The sequence below is a fragment of the Procambarus clarkii genome, chromosome 10 (genome assembly GCF_040958095.1).
Source record: "Procambarus clarkii isolate CNS0578487 chromosome 10, FALCON_Pclarkii_2.0, whole genome shotgun sequence".
NCBI classification, from domain to species: Eukaryota; Metazoa; Arthropoda; class Malacostraca; order Decapoda; family Cambaridae; genus Procambarus; species Procambarus clarkii.
The window spans coordinates 38,384,985-38,404,097 of NC_091159.1; the positions used below are offsets into that span (position 1 = coordinate 38,384,985).

At 43.7% G+C, this 19,113-nt stretch overlaps 2 protein-coding genes and 1 non-coding gene across 5 annotated transcripts in view; all 3 read left to right on the forward strand.

Moving 5' to 3' along the window:
• Positions 1–2,352: 2,352 nt before the first annotated feature.
• On the forward strand, positions 2,353–4,946 carry LOC138363046 (actin, clone 403). Of its 2 annotated transcripts, none has more exons than XM_069321876.1 (3): positions 2,353–2,667; positions 3,494–3,628; positions 3,831–4,946. In XM_069321876.1, exons 2-3 carry the CDS (start codon positions 3,503–3,505, stop codon positions 4,833–4,835), a joined length of 1,131 nt encoding a protein of 376 aa, XP_069177977.1. In that variant the 5' UTR covers positions 2,353–2,667; positions 3,494–3,502; the 3' UTR covers positions 4,836–4,946. The 2 variants fall into 2 exon arrangements, with proteins under 2 accessions (XP_069177977.1, XP_069177978.1); XM_069321877.1 differs by lacking the exon at positions 2,353–2,667 and adding an exon at positions 3,238–3,352.
• Positions 4,947–10,088: 5,142 nt separating this feature from the next.
• Positions 10,089–10,160, forward strand: TRNAE-CUC (transfer RNA glutamic acid (anticodon CUC)). The gene has a single exon. It is a non-coding gene; the product is annotated as a tRNA-Glu (tRNA).
• Positions 10,161–13,113: 2,953 nt separating this feature from the next.
• LOC138363047 (transmembrane protein 104-like) overlaps positions 13,114–19,113 on the forward strand; it is a 66,109-nt gene continuing 60,109 nt past the window's right edge. The window contains exons 1-2 of one of the 2 annotated variants that reach the window (XM_069321879.1): positions 13,114–13,509; positions 14,918–15,039. In XM_069321879.1, the coding sequence (XP_069177980.1) occupies positions 13,462–13,509; positions 14,918–15,039 (170 nt within the window). In that variant the 5' untranslated portion in view covers positions 13,114–13,461. The remainder of the gene's footprint in view (positions 13,510–14,917; positions 15,040–19,113) is intronic. The other variant, XM_069321878.1, reaches the window with a different exon arrangement.

The window sequence follows — 19,113 nt, forward strand, 5'->3', positions numbered from 1 at the left end:
ATGCTGGGAAGCAGCTAGCAAATGTGTCCCTCTGCAGAAAGTATAATGATAGGCACAGAGTAACTCCATGGTTTAATCATGGTTGTAAAGAAGCAAGGTACATAAGAATGAAGGCATGGAAAGAACGGGGGAATTATGTAAAATCCTGGTTTGTGTCTCGGAGAGGCTGCAGGATCCGAATAAATTCAGTAGTAGCTCAGTCGATTAAGGCAGCGTCTGGGATGCTCTTGGACGTAGGTTCGAATCCTCGTCACGGCCCTTGTGGATTTGTTCATTTGATGCATCACACTATTGTGATTTCTGTGTGTAATGAGATACACAAACTATTTAGCACGGGTGGTATGTGAACACGGGCACACTGGTTGGACCGAGTGCTCAAATGAGCCAGTCACATTAAGAATGTTTTCAGTGTCAAACGGGACCAAGAAGCCGAAACTCAGTCCCCGCAAGTACAACTTGGCAAGTACAACTAGGTGGGTACCCACGCACTAGTGACCTATTCACACACATTAAACAACAAGAGTGACCCATAGCTGCAGGTCGCCTGCCACCAAGGCGGGACCCGGGAGCTAGAGCCTCTACCGCCACTCCACCCTCACTACACTTTTCTACACCTACAATAAATCAAAACCTATAAACAGCAATAAAAAATTTAAAAAAAAATGTACAGTTATGATATTAATTACTGAAGATGTGACGTCACCAGCCGTGCCTCACTGACTGCTGTCAAACGACAAACAAACAAACGCTTGGCCGTGTCAGCCGCTCCCCACCCTCGACCCCGCTAGTGTGACCAACCACCCCTCTCCCCCCCTCCCCTCACTCCCTAACAGTTCCGTTTCACACGACGTAGAGAACTCCACCGTATCCTGTGGTGCTTGTAGTTGGTGTAGGGTGAACCTGGCCGGTAAACTGTAGTTAGGGCGGAGTAGCCGAGGCCGCCCCCAGCACCACGTGACCCGCCACTCCTTGAAGCTGTACACGTTACCGGGGGAGGATCTCGTCTATGTTACCATAGCGTGGTTGCATGGCATAGTTGGGGCTGCATGGTTGCATGGTTTAGTTGCATGGCATAGTTGGGGCTGCATGGTTGCATGGTAGGGCTGGACACAAGGGTAGCGGCCCGACCCACCACACACCAGGGGCCGCACCCCACGACAAACTATTCCACTTTTCGATCGATGGAAGTTTAATTTAGACATTAAAGATCATGGCAATATGTTTTTATAGGCTAGTAAAAGGTGTAGACCTCTTTAAAGAACCCGTCAAGTGGTGTGTCCAGTAGTGGGCTCCTTCACTGTGTACTGGACCACCTTTCTCACCGTCCAGTAGAAATTGAGAGAACAGTAATATAGCAATTATTTTTTTCCTCATTTTAACTTGAAAGACAATTGTGAGAAATTAATTATACGAGTTAGGACGGCTGGCGCCCTGGGGTGATCTTGTAAGTAATAGGCTGTGAAGGATCCCAGCCTACTCGCTTCACAGGAAATTACCGTATCCCCCATGGTACAAGTGACAGATATCTCCAGGAAATACCAAATATGGAGATGTACTAGTATCAAGCTCTTCCTGTCAAGCCCGGCCTCGCTATCTCTCAACTCTTTAAATATCAATCACTGGATTTTACCGGACTTGCTGTTTTTCCCCTTGTGTTCCTAGAGCTTACTGAAGTTCAAACGAACTTTTGTCGTATTGTTAATGGGGTAATATACAATTTGATCCAAGGTTGGGCACATTTCTCATATTGCCGGTCATGTCTCTAACGGCAAATACCAACTTATCCCTTACAAGTGTCAAACTTGGTTAATCATTAAATAAACACCCGTTCGAGTCCTGTGAAATCACTTAAAAGCCAAGAGCGAGCCCTTTACTACGACAGACTCACTCTCTCTCTCTCTCTGTAACCGAATAAAGCAAGCCCAAGGATTTTTCATTAGGAGCCTTCTGAAAGCGCGACTCCATGGCGGCCCGTATGCGGTTGGCAGCCGTGAATCCAGTACGGTCGCTCTAGCCATTGTTCTCATTTTGTTTCGTGCTTAGCGATGTTCTCTGGAACACTGCCCACATTTACTTGAAGTACACGTCTCTCATGCGTGTATTGTTGCGAAAACAATTTGTCTCATAACACACATTAGGAATAGAAGTGTATTTTCTATGGATTCCCAGCATGTTAAATTGTACGCGTATTCGAAAGTTGGGATGATTGAGGGAAACAATATGAAATCGAGTGAAGGTGAGCGAGACTTGGAGTTCTCGTCTTCCCGCCACGCATTCAACGGCCGCCGCCAGCCAATCACCGCCCGAGTTTCCGACTATGTCCATATAAGGCGATGTACGTTTGTCTGGGCGTGGTGGACGAGGCCACTGCGGCGGCATGGCAGGGGAAGCCTCTTGCAAAAACAAAATTTAACTCTCTCGTGAACTTATTACAATTTTCCACGATCCAAGATTAAAGAAATAATTATTTAATCGACAATAGGTTTCCAATTTGACTTAAAGAAGAGCGCATTGGAGGAGCAATGAGGATGGAGAAAGAGTGACGTTTGCAGTCCTCCCCCGCTGGAAAGGTGAGGTTGGTGGTGGAGGAGCAGCGGGCTGCACGAGTCCCTCACTCGCGATCACCACGAGGACAAGTACAGTTGTGCGCCCGCCCGTCCCCACGAAGTAAGTAAATGTTTTAATTGATAGCTTGTTGTGTTCAACGTCTACTTGTAATGCAACTACGGTGTATACGCGTGTAGAGACGTGTTGTGAAGAATTAAATGTGTTTAGAGTGAAGTTAGTGTTAACCGGTAGGTTAGGGGCGTGTCGACTGGTGTTAGTGTGGGCTTGGTGTCGATCATTGCGTCTAGTGCATTAAAGTTTCCTGGAGGTGGTTCACAGGTGGCTGGCAGGTGGGCGCCCTGCCAGCATGGGCGGCAAGAGTCTTGGTTTTCTGTTCTTGAAGTATATGAAACTTGTTCGCACTACACGAACGAATTATTTTCTTGCCATGTTGTAGAGTAACATTTAAAGTACTATCGAGGGTGTGTAGAGCGGTGGGGTGTGGCGCAGGCTTGGTGTGGCGCACCACATGGAAAACTACCTTGAAAGCCTCAAATAGAAAGTGTCCAGTTGGTGCTCCTAATATGGGCGGCGAGGGGGGGGGGTGAGTGGGGGGTCCCTGGGGGGGGGGCAATGTGGGGTGGGGGGTGGTGACGTCACTGGGAGGGGGTCTGGGGGGGGGGTTAAGGGGGTGTTATAAGGTGAGGGCGGCGGGTGTGGGGGATCAGTTCAACACGGGTAGTGAAGCTGGACACCCGGGCACGTCCCCGCAACCAACGTAGTCAGTGACTGTGATATTAACTAGGTACACCACAACTGCTGCTGCTACACTTGTGATATTTAAGTGAATATACTGCATTTCTGGACTTTAACAAGAAAGTCTTGTGAATTTAATTGAAATATTTCTTGAGCGGCAACCTAACCGGGCTGTATTTTTGTTTTGCAGTAATTAAAAATGTGTGACGACGAGGTTGCTGCCCTGGTTGTGGACAATGGTTCCGGTATGTGCAAGGCAGGCTTCGCCGGGGACGACGCCCCCCGCGCCGTCTTCCCCTCCATCGTGGGCCGACCCCGCCATCAGGTGAGCAGTTGGGACATTATTTTAGTGCACGACTAGTGAAGTGACTTGCTGGATAAGTTTTGTTAATTTTTCAATGTGGTTATATTCAGGGTTAACCCTGAATAACGTTGACACTTGTTAAATGTTCACATTTTTAACATTAACATTTTTACTTTAAAAATTTGCTAAACTTGAGATTAATGGTAAAATTTTCTTCCGGTAGGGCGTGATGGTTGGTATGGGCCAGAAGGACTCTTACGTGGGAGACGAGGCACAGAGCAAGCGTGGTATTCTTACACTAAAATATCCCATTGAGCACGGTATCGTCACTAACTGGGATGACATGGAAAAGATCTGGCATCACACATTTTACAATGAGCTGCGTGTGGCCCCAGAGGAGCACCCAGTCCTGCTGACGGAGGCCCCCCTCAACCCAAAGGCCAACCGTGAGAAGATGACTCAAATTATGTTCGAAACTTTCAACACTCCCGCTATGTACGTAGCTATCCAGGCCGTGCTCTCCCTGTACGCCTCTGGTCGTACCACCGGTATTGTCTTGGACTCTGGTGATGGCGTGTCACACACTGTTCCTATCTATGAGGGATACGCCCTTCCCCATGCTATCCTGCGTCTGGACTTGGCCGGTCGTGACCTTACTGACTACCTTATGAAGATTCTCACCGAGCGTGGCTACACCTTCACAACTACTGCAGAGCGAGAAATCGTTCGTGACATTAAGGAAAAGTTGTGTTACGTTGCCCTAGACTTTGAGCAGGAAATGACCACTGCCGCCTCATCCTCTTCACTAGAAAAGTCTTACGAACTTCCTGACGGTCAGGTCATTACCATTGGCAACGAGAGGTTCCGTTGCCCCGAGGCACTTTTCCAGCCTTCATTCCTTGGTATGGAATCTTGTGGCATCCACGAGACTACCTACAACTCCATCATGAAGTGTGACGTAGATATCCGTAAGGATCTGTACGCCAACACCGTGCTGTCTGGTGGCACCACCATGTATCCAGGCATTGCAGACAGGATGCAGAAGGAAATCACTGCCTTGGCACCATCCACCATGAAGATTAAGATCATTGCCCCACCAGAGCGCAAGTACTCTGTATGGATTGGCGGTTCCATCTTGGCTTCCCTTTCTACCTTCCAACAGATGTGGATCAGCAAGCAAGAATATGATGAATCTGGCCCATCCATTGTCCACAGGAAGTGCTTCTAAATTCCTGTCCTTTATTTAGGTTAAATGTACATGATTTAGGATATCAATTTTTACATTATTCCATTAGGATAAGGATTATGTTTATTTAAAAGGAATAAATTGATTTCTACTTTACTTATTTAAATTTCTTCCTGAATGGCTGAACCTATACAATATATTAAAAATTGAAAAATGTCCCAAGCATTGTGTACGATGAGCTTTGCATAAGGTATGCACGACTGAACTATTAGAAAACTTGGTTTTCCTAAAGAACCTTCTAAATTACTTCATCAGCAGTGTTAATTTTTACTTTAGTTCCCATGCTCCAGTCCAGTAATTCTTGCCACTTTTTTTCTCAAAGGCTTTAGCAAAGTTGCTAATTATCTGGAACACTTAAAATTTGTCGTAAGCTGTGTAAAGTTAAAGTATGTTAGAGACGAAGAAACGTCTCGAAGGGATAGTAGCTTTGGCTTACCCAACCCCCGTAAGCTGTAAAATCTTTTTAGTACAATATTTAGTAGTAAGGCGCAATGCTTTAAATGGATGGACCATTCATTAACCTGTGGGTGCACATCTGGTCCTAAGGGCACTAGGTGTAGGATAGTACGTAGTCGCAAATCTTCAGCCGAAATGTGATGGTGTTACGTAACCTTCCCGGCTTCGTGCCTTCTGTTAATTAATTCAGCCGAATTAAGATGTCACATGCCGTACTTTTCTTGTTCTAAAATGCGCGGGACCTTTTCACAGGAAGATTGATCCGGTTTAGGTAGTGCTAAGCAATGTGACTTGCTTTTAAATATGAAGGCATTAAATAACTAGTGGTTATTATAGTCTTTTGTGCAGATTTCTGAAATTGATATATTTACTATATTAACGATAAGTTCCGCTTTGTGAACTGTTCAGACCAACTTTTCTGACTTAAGTCACATACGGGATTATTAGCTGTTAACTTGCCTGTTACTATGAATTTAAGTTTGATAGCTGGTAATTTTTCTCTTACACATATTTGTGTACAAACGTACGTAAGTGCTGCTGTTGGACCATATGTGGGGTGACAGGCCTGAAAGTGCCCGGATCGAGGTTCTCTATGATGAGACTTAGATAATCTCTAGTCAGCGTTATAGGCAGACTACTATATTGACTCGTTATAGCCTATATATTCACAAGGCCAGTAGGGATAAGAGGCGGATTGAGTAGCTGGAGGGTCCCTGTAATTTATTTGCATTTGTTCAACATCAAGAAAAGTTGAAAATATTTTCCCGGTCCTGGTAGTAGTCGGGTTCGTTCTCAACTCGAGAGTTCCGGGTGGGATTGAAATGGTTTGGTGCATTTCCTGTCACCTAGCAGCAAGTAGGTACTCGGGAGATAGTCAGCTTGAGGTTAGAAATTTGACCTGGGAGGGGGGCCCGATATTATCCTAACATAAATACACTGGCTGCCTGTCCCCCAACACGGAATTATTATTATTATTATTTTTCATTAAAGAGTGCATACATTATAAACACAACGGTGTATAAAATCAAATCACATTGTGCGTCCTTCATGGGTTTAGTAATATAAATGTTTGGTAATAAAATCCTAGTTTTAATTGGATAGACAAATGAAATGTAGTAGATTGGTACACATTTACATACCTAATATTAAAGTTGAAGTTCTCGAGTTTTAAGTTAAGCAAATATATAAATAATACTAGTAATGATTAGACGACATTGTTTTTCATAACATGTTACAAATCGTGTAAATTTACCTGAGCGCCACTAACACTAGAGGCCTCGACGAGGACAGGAAGCCGGCGGCTTGTCAAAGATCCCCCCCTCTCCCTTTGCCTTGATCTTTTCCAAAAATTTTAAATTATTTGTTCCTTGATCTTAAATGCCGAATGCTTTTTTTTTTCCTTTTCCTTGATCTTAAATGCCATAACAGTTTTGGCATTTACGACTTAGGCGGGTAGGCGGTTCCATGGATTTATAACCCTGTGGGTTAAAAAAAAATGTTAAAATGTAACTGGCATTTGCACTGTTGGTTACATTTCAACTGTACTGTACTGGCTGCGAGCAGCCGCGTCCAACAGCCTGGTTGACCAGTCCAGGAACGAGGAGGCCTTGTCGACCGGGCCGCGGGGACGCTAAGCCCCGAAATCATCTCAAGGTACTGTCTACTGACAAAATGTAACAGACATATAAATGCGTAAATTATCTTTCACCGCAAACATTACAAACAAGCATTATTAGACATTTCTATTGAATAGCTTTTCGACATTTAGAGACATAGTGTCAACTGATGACAAATGTCAATAGGATTACAGACATTTTCTTCTCAAGTCTTTTTAAAACATGAATAAATTCATCTTTAAAATATTTATTGCCAATATTTTAAAATTTCGTCATTAATATTTTCACATTCATAATTCTGATTGTCACTTAATATATCATTGACAAATATTTGAAAATCATTCAAAACATTGGTGCTCAGGACGGCTTCTCATAATTCATTGTTGAAAACTGTTTCTCATAAAACTTTTTGGTAAAGAGTCTTTCTCATGCAGGCGACGAGTCACAATAACGTGGCTAAAGTATGTTGACCAGACCACACACTAGAAGGTGAAGGGACGACGACGTTTCGGTTCGTCCTGGACCATTCTCAAGTCGATTGACCATCTTGAGGTTATCCTGAGATGATTTCGGGGCTTTAGTGTCCCCGCGGCCCGGTCCTCGACCAGGCCTCCACCCCCAGGAAGCAGTCCGTGACAGCTGACTAACACCCAGGTACCTATTTTACTGCTAGGTAACAGGGGCATAGGGTGAAAGAAACTCTGCCCATTGTTTCTCGCCGGCGCCCGGGATCGAACCCGGGACCACAGGATCACAAGTCCAGCGTGCTGTCCGCTCGGCCGACCATTCTCACAATCGACTTAAGAATGGTCCAGGACGGACCGAAACGTCGTCGTCCCTTCACCTTCTAGTGTGTGGTCTGGTCAACAGTCCTTCTCATAAAGCAATTGGTAAAAATTGCTAATCTATAAGCATTTTGCGATCAACGACTGTAGGTTTGTAAGAAGTGACAAGTGGTTCAATATAAATAAGTCAGACTTGAAACATTGGGAAAGAAAACGACGCGAGACATCACCTCAGGAATGAAGGAATATGCAGTTAGTGATGAGAGACCTGTGTTGCAACGAGACGAGACACCTGTGTAGCAGTGAAAGATAAATTGACTATGTAGCAGTGAGAGATGAAACAACTGTGTAGCAGTGAGAGGTGAGAGACAACTGTACAAAGAATAATGTACTTTTTTTTTCTTCCTATGATATTTTGCATTATTTCGAACCAACAACAAATGTTTGAATTGAAGACCTTCGAGAGACCTTAAATACTGAGCGGACTACCAGAAGACTCGGATGAGTGGACCATCCCGGACCCGATTTATACCTAAACAACAAACAAATAAAACTAACAATAAAAACCTTTTTTGTTCTGCAAGAGGTGCCACTAGCCTGATGTTGCTAAGATCAGCCTTCTGAAGCTAACACCACCGGCTCAAGGGAAACCAGACACCAGCTAAGACACCCACACTCGCCACCCCAGCCAATGCGCTGACAACCCTACACAACACACACCCAAACTAACTCACACTAACCAGACCCACACCTCATGCCAACCTATGGTGGACAGGCCACCCAATTTTCAAGCCTCCTTTCTCCACACCCAAATCCTTTTCCAGAATTTCACCTCCCCATTCCTCTTCCTCCCCCATCGTTTCCAAGCCCTTTGAATATCAAATCCAAAATCCAAGTCCCACTCCCTGGTCTCAGTACATACGAGCTAGAGAATACCTGAAGTTACCTGAGGGCCACTAACACACTAGTGGCCTCGACGAAGGCAAGAAGCCAACGGCTTATCAAAAGTCCCCCAATTTGTTCTGATAATTATTTGCAGCTGGATTTATTTGCAGTTCAGCAATTTCGGCATTTACGGCTCCCTGCTTTTTCATCATGTGGGTGAAAAAGCATCTGTTCTCAGTCCTACATTGTGGCTTGTTGAGCTTGAAACCGCTGCTCCTTGTTTGTGTTACATCTGACCTTTTGAAAAAATTGTCTGGATCAACATCCTCCAAATTGTTCAGAATGGTAAAATTTTTCGACATTAAAAACGCATTCGCCAGTTTTCTGGCCATTTGTGGAGTTCATGTAGATCTTTGTGTAAAACTTCAGTATCATTTTCACTTCCCACCTTACCATAGATCTTAGTGTCATTTGCAAGTTTGATGTTGTGACGTAATAATTTCATCTAAGTCATTGAGGTATATGACAAAAAGGGCTCCAGTCAGAATCCTTCCCATTTAGCATGACTGTTTTATCTGTACTGTCAGTACTTTTATAATATACTCACATAAACCAAATGTACCTTCTTGTATATAAATAAATAAATAAATTTATTTTTATCCATTCTAGTATTCTACCATTTATTCCATGGATCTGTAATTTCCTTGCCAGTCTTTCTTGTGATATCTTATCAAAATCTTTAGCAAAATCCATGTATATTAGATCCACCGGAAGTCCCTTGTCTGAGTAGCTGTTACCGTTTCCAAATATGTGAGCAAGTTTGTAAGGCAGAAACTATTTTTAACAAACCCATATTGTGTCTATTTTACGAGAATGTTCACTGTGAGATGATGAATGATTACATTCCTTGGGATTCTCTCCACGAACTTGCAGATGTGTGATGTCGAGCTGATCGAACGGTAGTTTTCTGCTGAGCTCTTTCTGCCTTTTTTTTTTTTAATACGGGTGATATTTGCATATTTCCAATCTAAGGAAACTATCCCTTGGTCCAAAGATTTTCTGAAATTCAGTCTCAGCGGTAGGCATAATTCCTCTGCTAGTTCCTTCATGACTTTGGATTGAATTTCATCCACACCTGGGGCTACTGAGTTTGTCATGTACAGACAGACTCAAAAGTTGAGGCAGTGTACAGGCATAATAACCTGTACACTGCCTCAACTTATGGGCCCTTACAAATTAAAAAATGTTCCCCAGAAGGGCCATGGCTCCCAGTGTGGGAACTAGTGCTCTAGATGTCTTAATTCAATTTGTTCTCAGAGCAAATCCACTACCATGAGACACCAAACCCTGCGTTAAACCGCCTGGATAGTTCTTATGATATTTGTGATGGTCCAGAAGCATATTACGGTTCCAGTAATAGTCTACATGTAAACTGGCAAGTGAACCTTTGTCCTAAACAGAGAATATTCTCAAGTTATGAAAATGATGCTATATCCCGTGTTGTCTAGTGGCTAGGATACGCGGCTCTCACCCGCGAGGCCCGGGTTCGATTCCCGGCACGGGAAAGTCTTTTTGCCCAAAACGCTATGCGTACTAGTGGCTTTAGGTATTGTATGTACTAGCTCTATCTATAAATCCAACATTATGTTTGTAAATCAACTATGTATATACTTTCCTGAATAAAATTGACTTTACTATTGTTGTAATATCTCAGGTGCATTAATCGGATTATATTGAAACCTAATCTTATGAAAGATATAACTTCTCTGGAGAAAGTACAACACTGGATAACAAAAACCATTCTGGAACTACTGTACATCAACTCTCATACCAGGAGTGGTTGAGGGCCACAGGGCTAACAACACTGCAAGCCAGGCATGACAGGGCGGATCTCATTGAAACTTTTTAAAATTATGAACAATTTGGAGGATGTTAAACAATTCTATAACCAATGTTCCAGCGATGTGTAAATATTTCATTCAAAATGATCTGCTACCAGAAATTTTAGCCAAATATCCCCTATTTGCTAACTGTAGGTAGTAACTAAGTGATTGTAACCTATCCACCGCTGCCCACTGGATGGGGGGGGGGGGGGGGCGGTGTGCAGGACAAACATATCAATTGTGACACTAGCTCTCCACATATGTCAGTTGCTTAATTTTAGAAACTGTACTTGAGGTCGATCTCGAACCCATTGTTGATGTGACGACTTATACTGAATTTTGTAACTAGCTCATCAAGATTGTAACTTGCTTAGCTAAATGAATTGTCGGGTTCAGTCCCTGAGCCCATTATGTGCCTCTGTAACCCTTTCCACTACCGCCCACAAGATGGGTATGGGGTGCATAATAAATGAACTAAACTAAAAAACTGTTAAACTACACGTCTTCGAAAGGTCAGATGTAACACAAAAAGGAGCAACAGTTTCAAACCCAACAAGCCACAATGTAGGACTGAAAACATAAGGTTTTCTTGCCCATAGGGTTATAAACCACTGGAACTGCCTACCAGCCGAAGCCGTAATTGCCCAAACACTGCTGCAATTCAAGATCAAGCTCGATAAAATCATCAGGACAAATTGGGGGACCTATGACAAGCCATCTTTCTGTCCTCGTCGAGGCCACTAGAGAGATGGTGGCCCCTCAGGTAAATTCAGGCGAAAGGAAAACGTGGTAGTAGTGATGGTGGTTATAGTTGTAGTGGTACTAGTGTTGCTAGTAATGGTACTAGTGTTGCTAGTAATGGTACTAGTGTTGCTAGTAATGGTACTAGTGTTGCTAGTAATGGTACTAGTGTTGCTAGTAATGGTTGTTGGCGTTGCCATTATATTTGCAGCAGTGGAAGTAACTAATATTGGTGGTAGTTGCAGTAGTATTTGTTGTGGTAGGAAAGGTAGGAAACTATCAGGGGAAAGCGCCAAGCCATTAGGACTAAATACCACTAGGAAGGGATCCGGATAAGGGTTTGGAATGGGACGGAGGGGAAGGAATGGTGCCCAACCACTTGGACTGTCGGGGATTGAGCGCCGACCTGCATGATTCGAGACCGTCACTCTACCGTTCAGCCCAAGTGGTACTATTGGAAGTGACATAAAGCTGTAGTGGTGCTGCTTTTAATGATGGTGCTGGTGGTGCTATATATTGCTTGTAGTAGTGCTATATGCTACTGGTAGTAATGGTTTTCTTGCTGATGGCGGTGGTAGTTTTGCCATTGCTGGTAGAAATGGTGGTGGTGAGAATTGCCATGTTAGTAGCACTGGTGGTACTGCTGTTAGTATGTAACATCGGTCGATGTCGTTGTAGAATGATTAGGTTGTGGGCAGGAATTGGAGTACTAAACGTCCACTGCTTTTTCTTAGTTTTATTATAAATATATATATATATATTTTATCTTCTACACGGGCCACGAACTAGCTTGTAGAGTGTGTAAGGGAGCGCGTGTAGACGCTCTGATGCCCGGGGTGTGTCTGAGGTCTGTGGTCTGCAGCAGAGTAGATTGCATTCAAATCTGCTGACACGTTGTTGATACTTATTAAGTTGTTTAGCTTAAGAGGGTATTAGGTCACCCTATGTGTATGTCCATGGGCGACTAACTGGCGTCCAACACCAGGGAAACTGGCGGTGGCGGTGCCTTTGGTAGTAATGATGGTAGAGCGACGGTGGTGGTGGTGCTTGTGGTAGTGGTGACGGTAGAGCGACGGTGGTGATGGTGCTTGTGGTAGTGGTGACGGTAGAGCGACGGTGGTGGTGGTGCTTGTGGTAGTGGTGACGGTAGAGCGACGGTGGTGATGGTGCTTGTGGTAGTGGTGACGGTAGAGCGACGGTGGTGGTGGTGCTTGTGGTAGTGGTGACGGTAGAGCGACGGTGGTGATGGTGCTTGTGGTAGTGGTGACGGTAGAGCGACGGTGGTGGTGGTGCTTGTGGTAGTAATGATGGTAGAGCGACGGTGGTGGTGGTGCTTGTGGTAGTGGTGACGGTAGAGCGACGGTGGTGGTGCTTGTGGTAGTGGTGACGGTAGAGCGACGGTGGTGGTGGTGCTTGTGGTTGTGGTGACGGTAGAGCGACGGTGGTGGTGGTGCTTGTGGTAGTGGTGACGGTAGAGCGACGGTGGTGGTGGTGCTTGTGGTTGTGGTGACGGTAGAGCGACGGTGGTGGTGGTGCTTGTGGTAGTAGTGATGGTAGAGCGACGGTGGTGGTGGTGCTTGTGGTAGTGGTGACGGTAGAGCGACGGTGGTGGTGGTGCTTGTGGTAGTGGTGACGGTAGAGCGACGGTGGTGGTGGTGCTTGTGGTTGTGGTGACGGTAGAGCGACGGTGGTGGTGCTTGTGGTAGTAGTGATGGTAGAGCGACGGTGGTGGTGGTGCTTGTGGTAGTGGTGACGGTAGAGCGACGGTGGTGGTGGTGCTTGTGGTAGTGGTGACGGTAGAGCGACGGTAGTGGTGGTGCTTGTGGTAGTAATGATGGTACAGTAGAGCGACGGTGGTGGTGGTGCTGGCGGCGCACTGCGAGGCTCTCATATTTGTTTACACCTCTGCGTCAGCTGTTAAGTCCTGGACATAAAAGATATATTTAATATCCCACAGTTTCTCATCCTTAATTTCAATCTCAAGTGTGTAAATAAAATTTCCGTAAACGAGTTATAAAACTTTATAATAAGACCTTCATTTAAAACTGATCAACAAATAAAATATTTAATGAGTTGAAAAGGATATTTATGGTGATTTGGGACTCCGGAGATCTTTACGTCGAGGTGATTGCTACACGAGACTGTCAAGTGTTGTGGGGGAGGACAGACTTTTGTTGATAGTTTGTTGGCCACAGTGTGTATGTCCCTGATGGTCGCCTGACACTCCTATAGCACCACTATTATGCCTAACTCCGTCGGCTTACACCCAGGAGAGCAGTATTCTCCAGTGGTAAGTTGACTTACATGAATACCAGTAGTGTCCATACTGGACACTTTGTCCAATTTGTTCCACCAACGTATATTATAACTTGACCAACTCGACTGAATAAACGACAATTATTATATATATATTTATACATATACTGGTGTATACTGGCAGCAGGTTTTCTTTCAAACATGTTTCATTGAATATGACCACATATTCTGTTTATTATTTTCTGGTTTAGGGCTTCTATCCCTCTTAACTATTTTCTTAGCATCAGGGCTTAATTGAAATAGGAGTTCTCCTATTATTGGAAAGCTGGAATATGCAGCGGTTGTGTGGTGCCCATATCTTAAGAAGCACATCAACAAACTGGAAAAGGTGCAAAGACATGCCATTAAGTGGCTCCCAGAACTGAAGAATAAGAGCTACGAGGAGAGGTTAGAGGCATTAAATATGCAAAAACTAGAGGATAGTAGAAAAAGAGGCAATATGATCACTACGTACAAAATGGTAACAGGAATCGATAAAATTGATAGAAAAGAAGTTCTGAGACCCGGAAGTTCAAGAACAAGAGGTCATAGATTTAAACTAATGAAACAAAGCTGCCGGAGGAATATAAAAAAATTCGCTTTTGGAAACAGAGTGATAGACGGTTGGAACAAGTTAGATGAGAAGGTGGTGGAGGCCAAAACTGTCAGTAATTTCAAAGCGTTATATGACAAAGAGTGCTGGGAAGACGGGACACCACGAGCGTAGCTCTCATCCTGTAACTACACTTAGGTAATTACATGATCAAGAGTTACACAAGAACGATGAGGCTATGCAAATCCAATAAGTAGTGAAAGGCTAATAATCTGTTGAACTGCTGAAAACACTTGAGAAATAAAAAACTCCTTTACCTAACAGGCAAACTAACAGAAACAACAGAAATTACCATTGGCATTAAAAAACACTGAATTGAAACCTGGAAGGCTGCACAAACTTCAGTTCTTAATTGGCTGGGGGGATCTATTGAATCCCATCCTACAGAGAAAATGAAGTTAACAGACCTTGATGTAACCTAAGCAGCCTCAGTAGCTCCCCATACCCACCTATACATGTAATTTCCATTATTTTCTGTGCGGGATTGTGTGCATTTTGGCTACCCATGCTCCTCTTGCCTCTATAAGCACCAGATTCTTGTCCTGGTGTTGGATTGGCCTGTGCAAGTTCAGAGGCCTGATAATTTTGTGGGTGTTCCTATGGTACCAGAGCCAATGTGCCTGAGAGCTTCTACATTCACCGCTTGATTTTTTGTCTCTTTGATGCATATTTTCTGCTAATATAAGCATAATTCACTGTACTAACTGAAAATATTGAACTTAAATTAATATGTAGAGCAACTTTCACTTGTGACTCTAACTAATAGTGTCTTACAACTTTTCTCTTACAGACGGGGTTGATCTATGTGTTTAACCTCATTGTTGGCACAGGATGCTTGACACTGCCAGCAGCTTTTGCTGCTGCTGGGTGGGGCCTCTCTGCTGGGGGAATCCTGCTCCTTGCCCTTGTTAGGTAAGTACTGTTTGTGTTCAGTAATTTGCATCATAGGTGGCCCACCCCCATCAAAGCTAAATGGTCATCTAAGTTAGCCGAATTTCTTATCAGAAATGTAAACAAATGAATGGCCATTTTCACAAGTTAAATCACTCGGCTTTAATGGATTGCATACTTGCTTCTTCTTAACACTACCATGTTGATTACTGGTGCTATCAGACATGACCTTAGCAAAAGTTATTTAAATATACAGTAAAACAAATTTTGGTAAGAAACTTTTTCATAAGCAGAACAGCATGATTTGAATCATGCGAGGGAAGAATACTTGGCTGGGCAGCTTGACAGGGTTAGGACCAGGCTACCCCAGGCATGATAAGTAGGTCCAGAAGAAAAGAAAAGTCCCCATATTGTAGGGAAATATACCAAATAGTACAGCTATATTTGTATATTTTTTTTTGTGGTCGCAGATGAATAGGCTAGCAGTCATGGGTGGGCACCTGGAAATGGGTGGCAGAAAGCTTGGTTGAGAGCATGTGGATGGGTGGGTGGCAGAGAGTGAGCAGGCAGCCGAGAGCGGGTAAGTGGCTGAGAGTGGGTGGGCAGCTGATAGTTTCTGGCAATGTAATGCTCAGAAATGTATCAAAAGCTTTTGACAAAGTCTGGCACACATGGCCTAATGTACAAGATATCCAAACTAGGACTTCAATAGACTTACTAGCTGGGCTACCTTCAGCTACTCTTGGTCCCTCCCCATTCCCTACCATCCACATACCCAGTCACTCCCCCCTGCCTCCCTTCTGAATATCTGGGCCTTCCCCAAATCGCCTTTCTTACCCTATTCCCCGACACTTGGTTGGGCCTGGTCTGGAATTCTCGGCTATCTTCCCTTTCTTGCTATTAGTGACTGCTCTACCTGCAGGTTTGTCTCTGTCTAGTGTTGAAGAGGCCCCAGATTACTTGCCGTTTGGTTGAGTGGTTGTGCACTTGCACTTTGTCTGCATGGTGTTGCTGTTGGTCAGGTTTTGGCTTTGAGTGTCATTCTGGTTTCTCCGGTTCCACCCTATTCATCATCACTGGGATCATCACGTATGAGTTCCATTTGTCTTTTACCAGCTTTTGAGTCACTGGTTTCCTCTTTGGGGATCATTTTCATGATGCCTTCATCCTCCAGTGCTCAATGTGTATATGGACACCTTAGCCCTGGGTTGGGTCTTTGTGACCAGTAATCACCAGGCTTTCCAAGGTGGGTCTTCTTCTTCGGTTGCAGAGTAAGGTTCGCGAGTTTGTTGCGGTGTGGCAAGCTCTGCCACACTGCCTGTCAGGGGTAACAGATAATGTTGAGGCAACTGTATATTGATATGACTACAGGTGATGTGATTGCCACAATAGTCTTTTATGCTTGCATGCATTGCTACTTTTTTCTTCATGATAAGGAACTATCACCTTTTCAATAGCCCAAACATTCTGCAAACTAAGCTGATTCCAGGCAGGACAGAAATGGTTGGGTGCATTTCCTATCACCTAATGACCTGTTCACCTTGCTGTAAGTAGGTACCCAGGAGTTAGTCAGCTTGTTGTGGGGTTGCATCCTGGGAGGGGTCAGTAATTTGACCTTGGTGAGGAAGGACCTCGGTATAAACTCGACATGTATACAGTATATATCTGGCTGCCTGTCCTATGACAATGAATTATTATAATTTTGGAACATTTCTGTTGCAGTTTGCATTGTGTTAAAAGACCTCTGCCCCTTATGATGTAGCAAAAGTTGCTGAACATTTAATAGTTATTAGGATGCAAAAACATAATCTGAAAAGCATTAGTCAAATAAATTCAGCCTACCCAAGCTATCCAGTGATTGGTAGAGGCACCTGTTCTCCCTTCCACCAAGAAATAGTATTCAAGTGTCTTGCTAGATGGCTCTACCAGGTTTATGGCACCATGTGTTTTTAAGGGGGTTTTGAGGGGATGTAATGTAAAGGGAAAGACCAACTGTTGAGGCCCATGCCTCACCCCCTAATGCCACTCTACTTCAAAAGTCTGCCCCTGCTGTCTAGAGTCACCACTCCGTGTGATAATCAAATCGTGTTGATTGTCACTAAATCAGATGAGTTAGCAAGCACAACAAAAATATCTTGAATTTGGACAAGGCGGGAATCCCAATGACACCAAACCTGAATACAATTTGATCATGAATAAGGAGGTTAGACTGTGCAAGCAGTTGAAAGCACCTATTCAGACATAAGATTAGGCTGGAAAATCACCCCTCTTACACTATGGAAGTCCTAGTTTGGGTTTCTAAATGGCATTCCAATGTTTGCCAGCATCGCATATGCTGCTGATATTACCCTGTTTGTGTCTATCTGGTGTTAATGTTGTATAAATAGAATTATAAATTTGGAATTATACGATGACCAAACCAAACATCAGAAGATGAAGAAACAACGACGTTTGCGAAGAAATGACTCGATGCCTGAAATTATATCCACTCCCAAACTGTTTTTGTCTCCAATTCCTGTAGTTGCTTTCTCCTTAGGGTGTAGATACCTCTTGGTTTACTTTTTTCCTTTCTCATTTTGATTTCCTTACACATGTTGGGATTAAATGCTAGCAACCATTTGTTAGCACTCGTCGAGTTTATGATGGTCCTTTTGTAACTGTCTGCAGTACTCCTCTGTTTTTACATAACCGTACTCATTAAATTTGCAGTGTCGGTACAAACATACCGACACCTCGGTACAAACCTCAGTACCTCGGTACCTCAGTACAAGCAGGTACCTCGGTACAAACCTCGGTCGGTACCTCGGTACAAACATTCAGATCCACCTCTAAGGCTCTAGTTCGGTCGCATCTAGAGTATCCCCCAGTACCACTACACACCATAAAGAAAACTAACATGCAGAAACTGCAAGCAGTGCAAAATAAGGCGCTAAGGAGAGCAGCAAAACACCGTCCACCATATGATCAGACAATCCAGGAGCTCCATGAGCTCCTGAACATACAGCCACTAAACATCAGACTGCAGCGCCAAGCCATCAGGGCGTGGAACACCATTGAAATATTGGAGGACCCAATGTTAGACAGGTTACTCCAAGATGAGTAACTCCAAGATGAGAATGCTCTACAAATCAAGGGACCCAGAATGTGGAATGACCTTCCCAATTATGTCAAAGATTTTATCTCTCTCAACCAGTTTAAGATGAAAACTAAGTACTACCTAATTAACTCCATGTAACCTACCTTACTTCTAAATGTCAACCCATGTCTTACTATTAAAAAAAAAAAAATGCCGTTTGTTGACCAACTTGTATATTGGCTATTTTCTACCATGTTCCACCCCCCCCCCTTTTTTTTTTATCTTTTATTATTTTTTTTTCATTCAACACAATTTATACTTTAAGCTCAATTACTATTAGTTTCAGTCTAAGTGTTTTTTTCCCCACCTCTCCTTGCCCGAAACGCTATGCGTACTAGTGGCTTTAGGTATTGTATGTACTACCTCTATCTTTAAATCTAACAGAATGTTTGTACTGTAACTCTGCAACTATGTATGTACTGTCCCTAAATAAATTATTATTATGAGACGCCCCGCTCCCACAGCTGGTGGCCCAAGAGCCGCGATTCACTAGATGAAAACCCCGCCTCACAGTACATAATTCCCAGATGAAATACTGACAGAAATCCTTCCCCCAATAATTGGAAAAATTGAGTATGTATGTGTATATGTGTAAAGTTGTGTATATGCATATGTATATAGATATATATATGTATGTGTATGTATGAATAACTCAATAAACAATAATAATAAAGAGCCTTAAACAGAACAACATGTGTAGAAGCATCGGAGTGCTTGTAGCATTCATATATATATGAATGCTACACAGTATTCATCTATAGACATCCATATATGGTGAAACACATGTGAAGAACCTCCCACACACTCACAGCTCCCTGGCAAGAGAGAGCAAGCTTAGCTTAGCTGCCAACACCCACACATCGTGTCAGCAAGGCGGACAGCCTGCCTGCTTTCATACCTCACACTGCATTTCCCACTTCTAAACTTCCCTACCAGTAACTTCCCTTCCGTTCTACCAG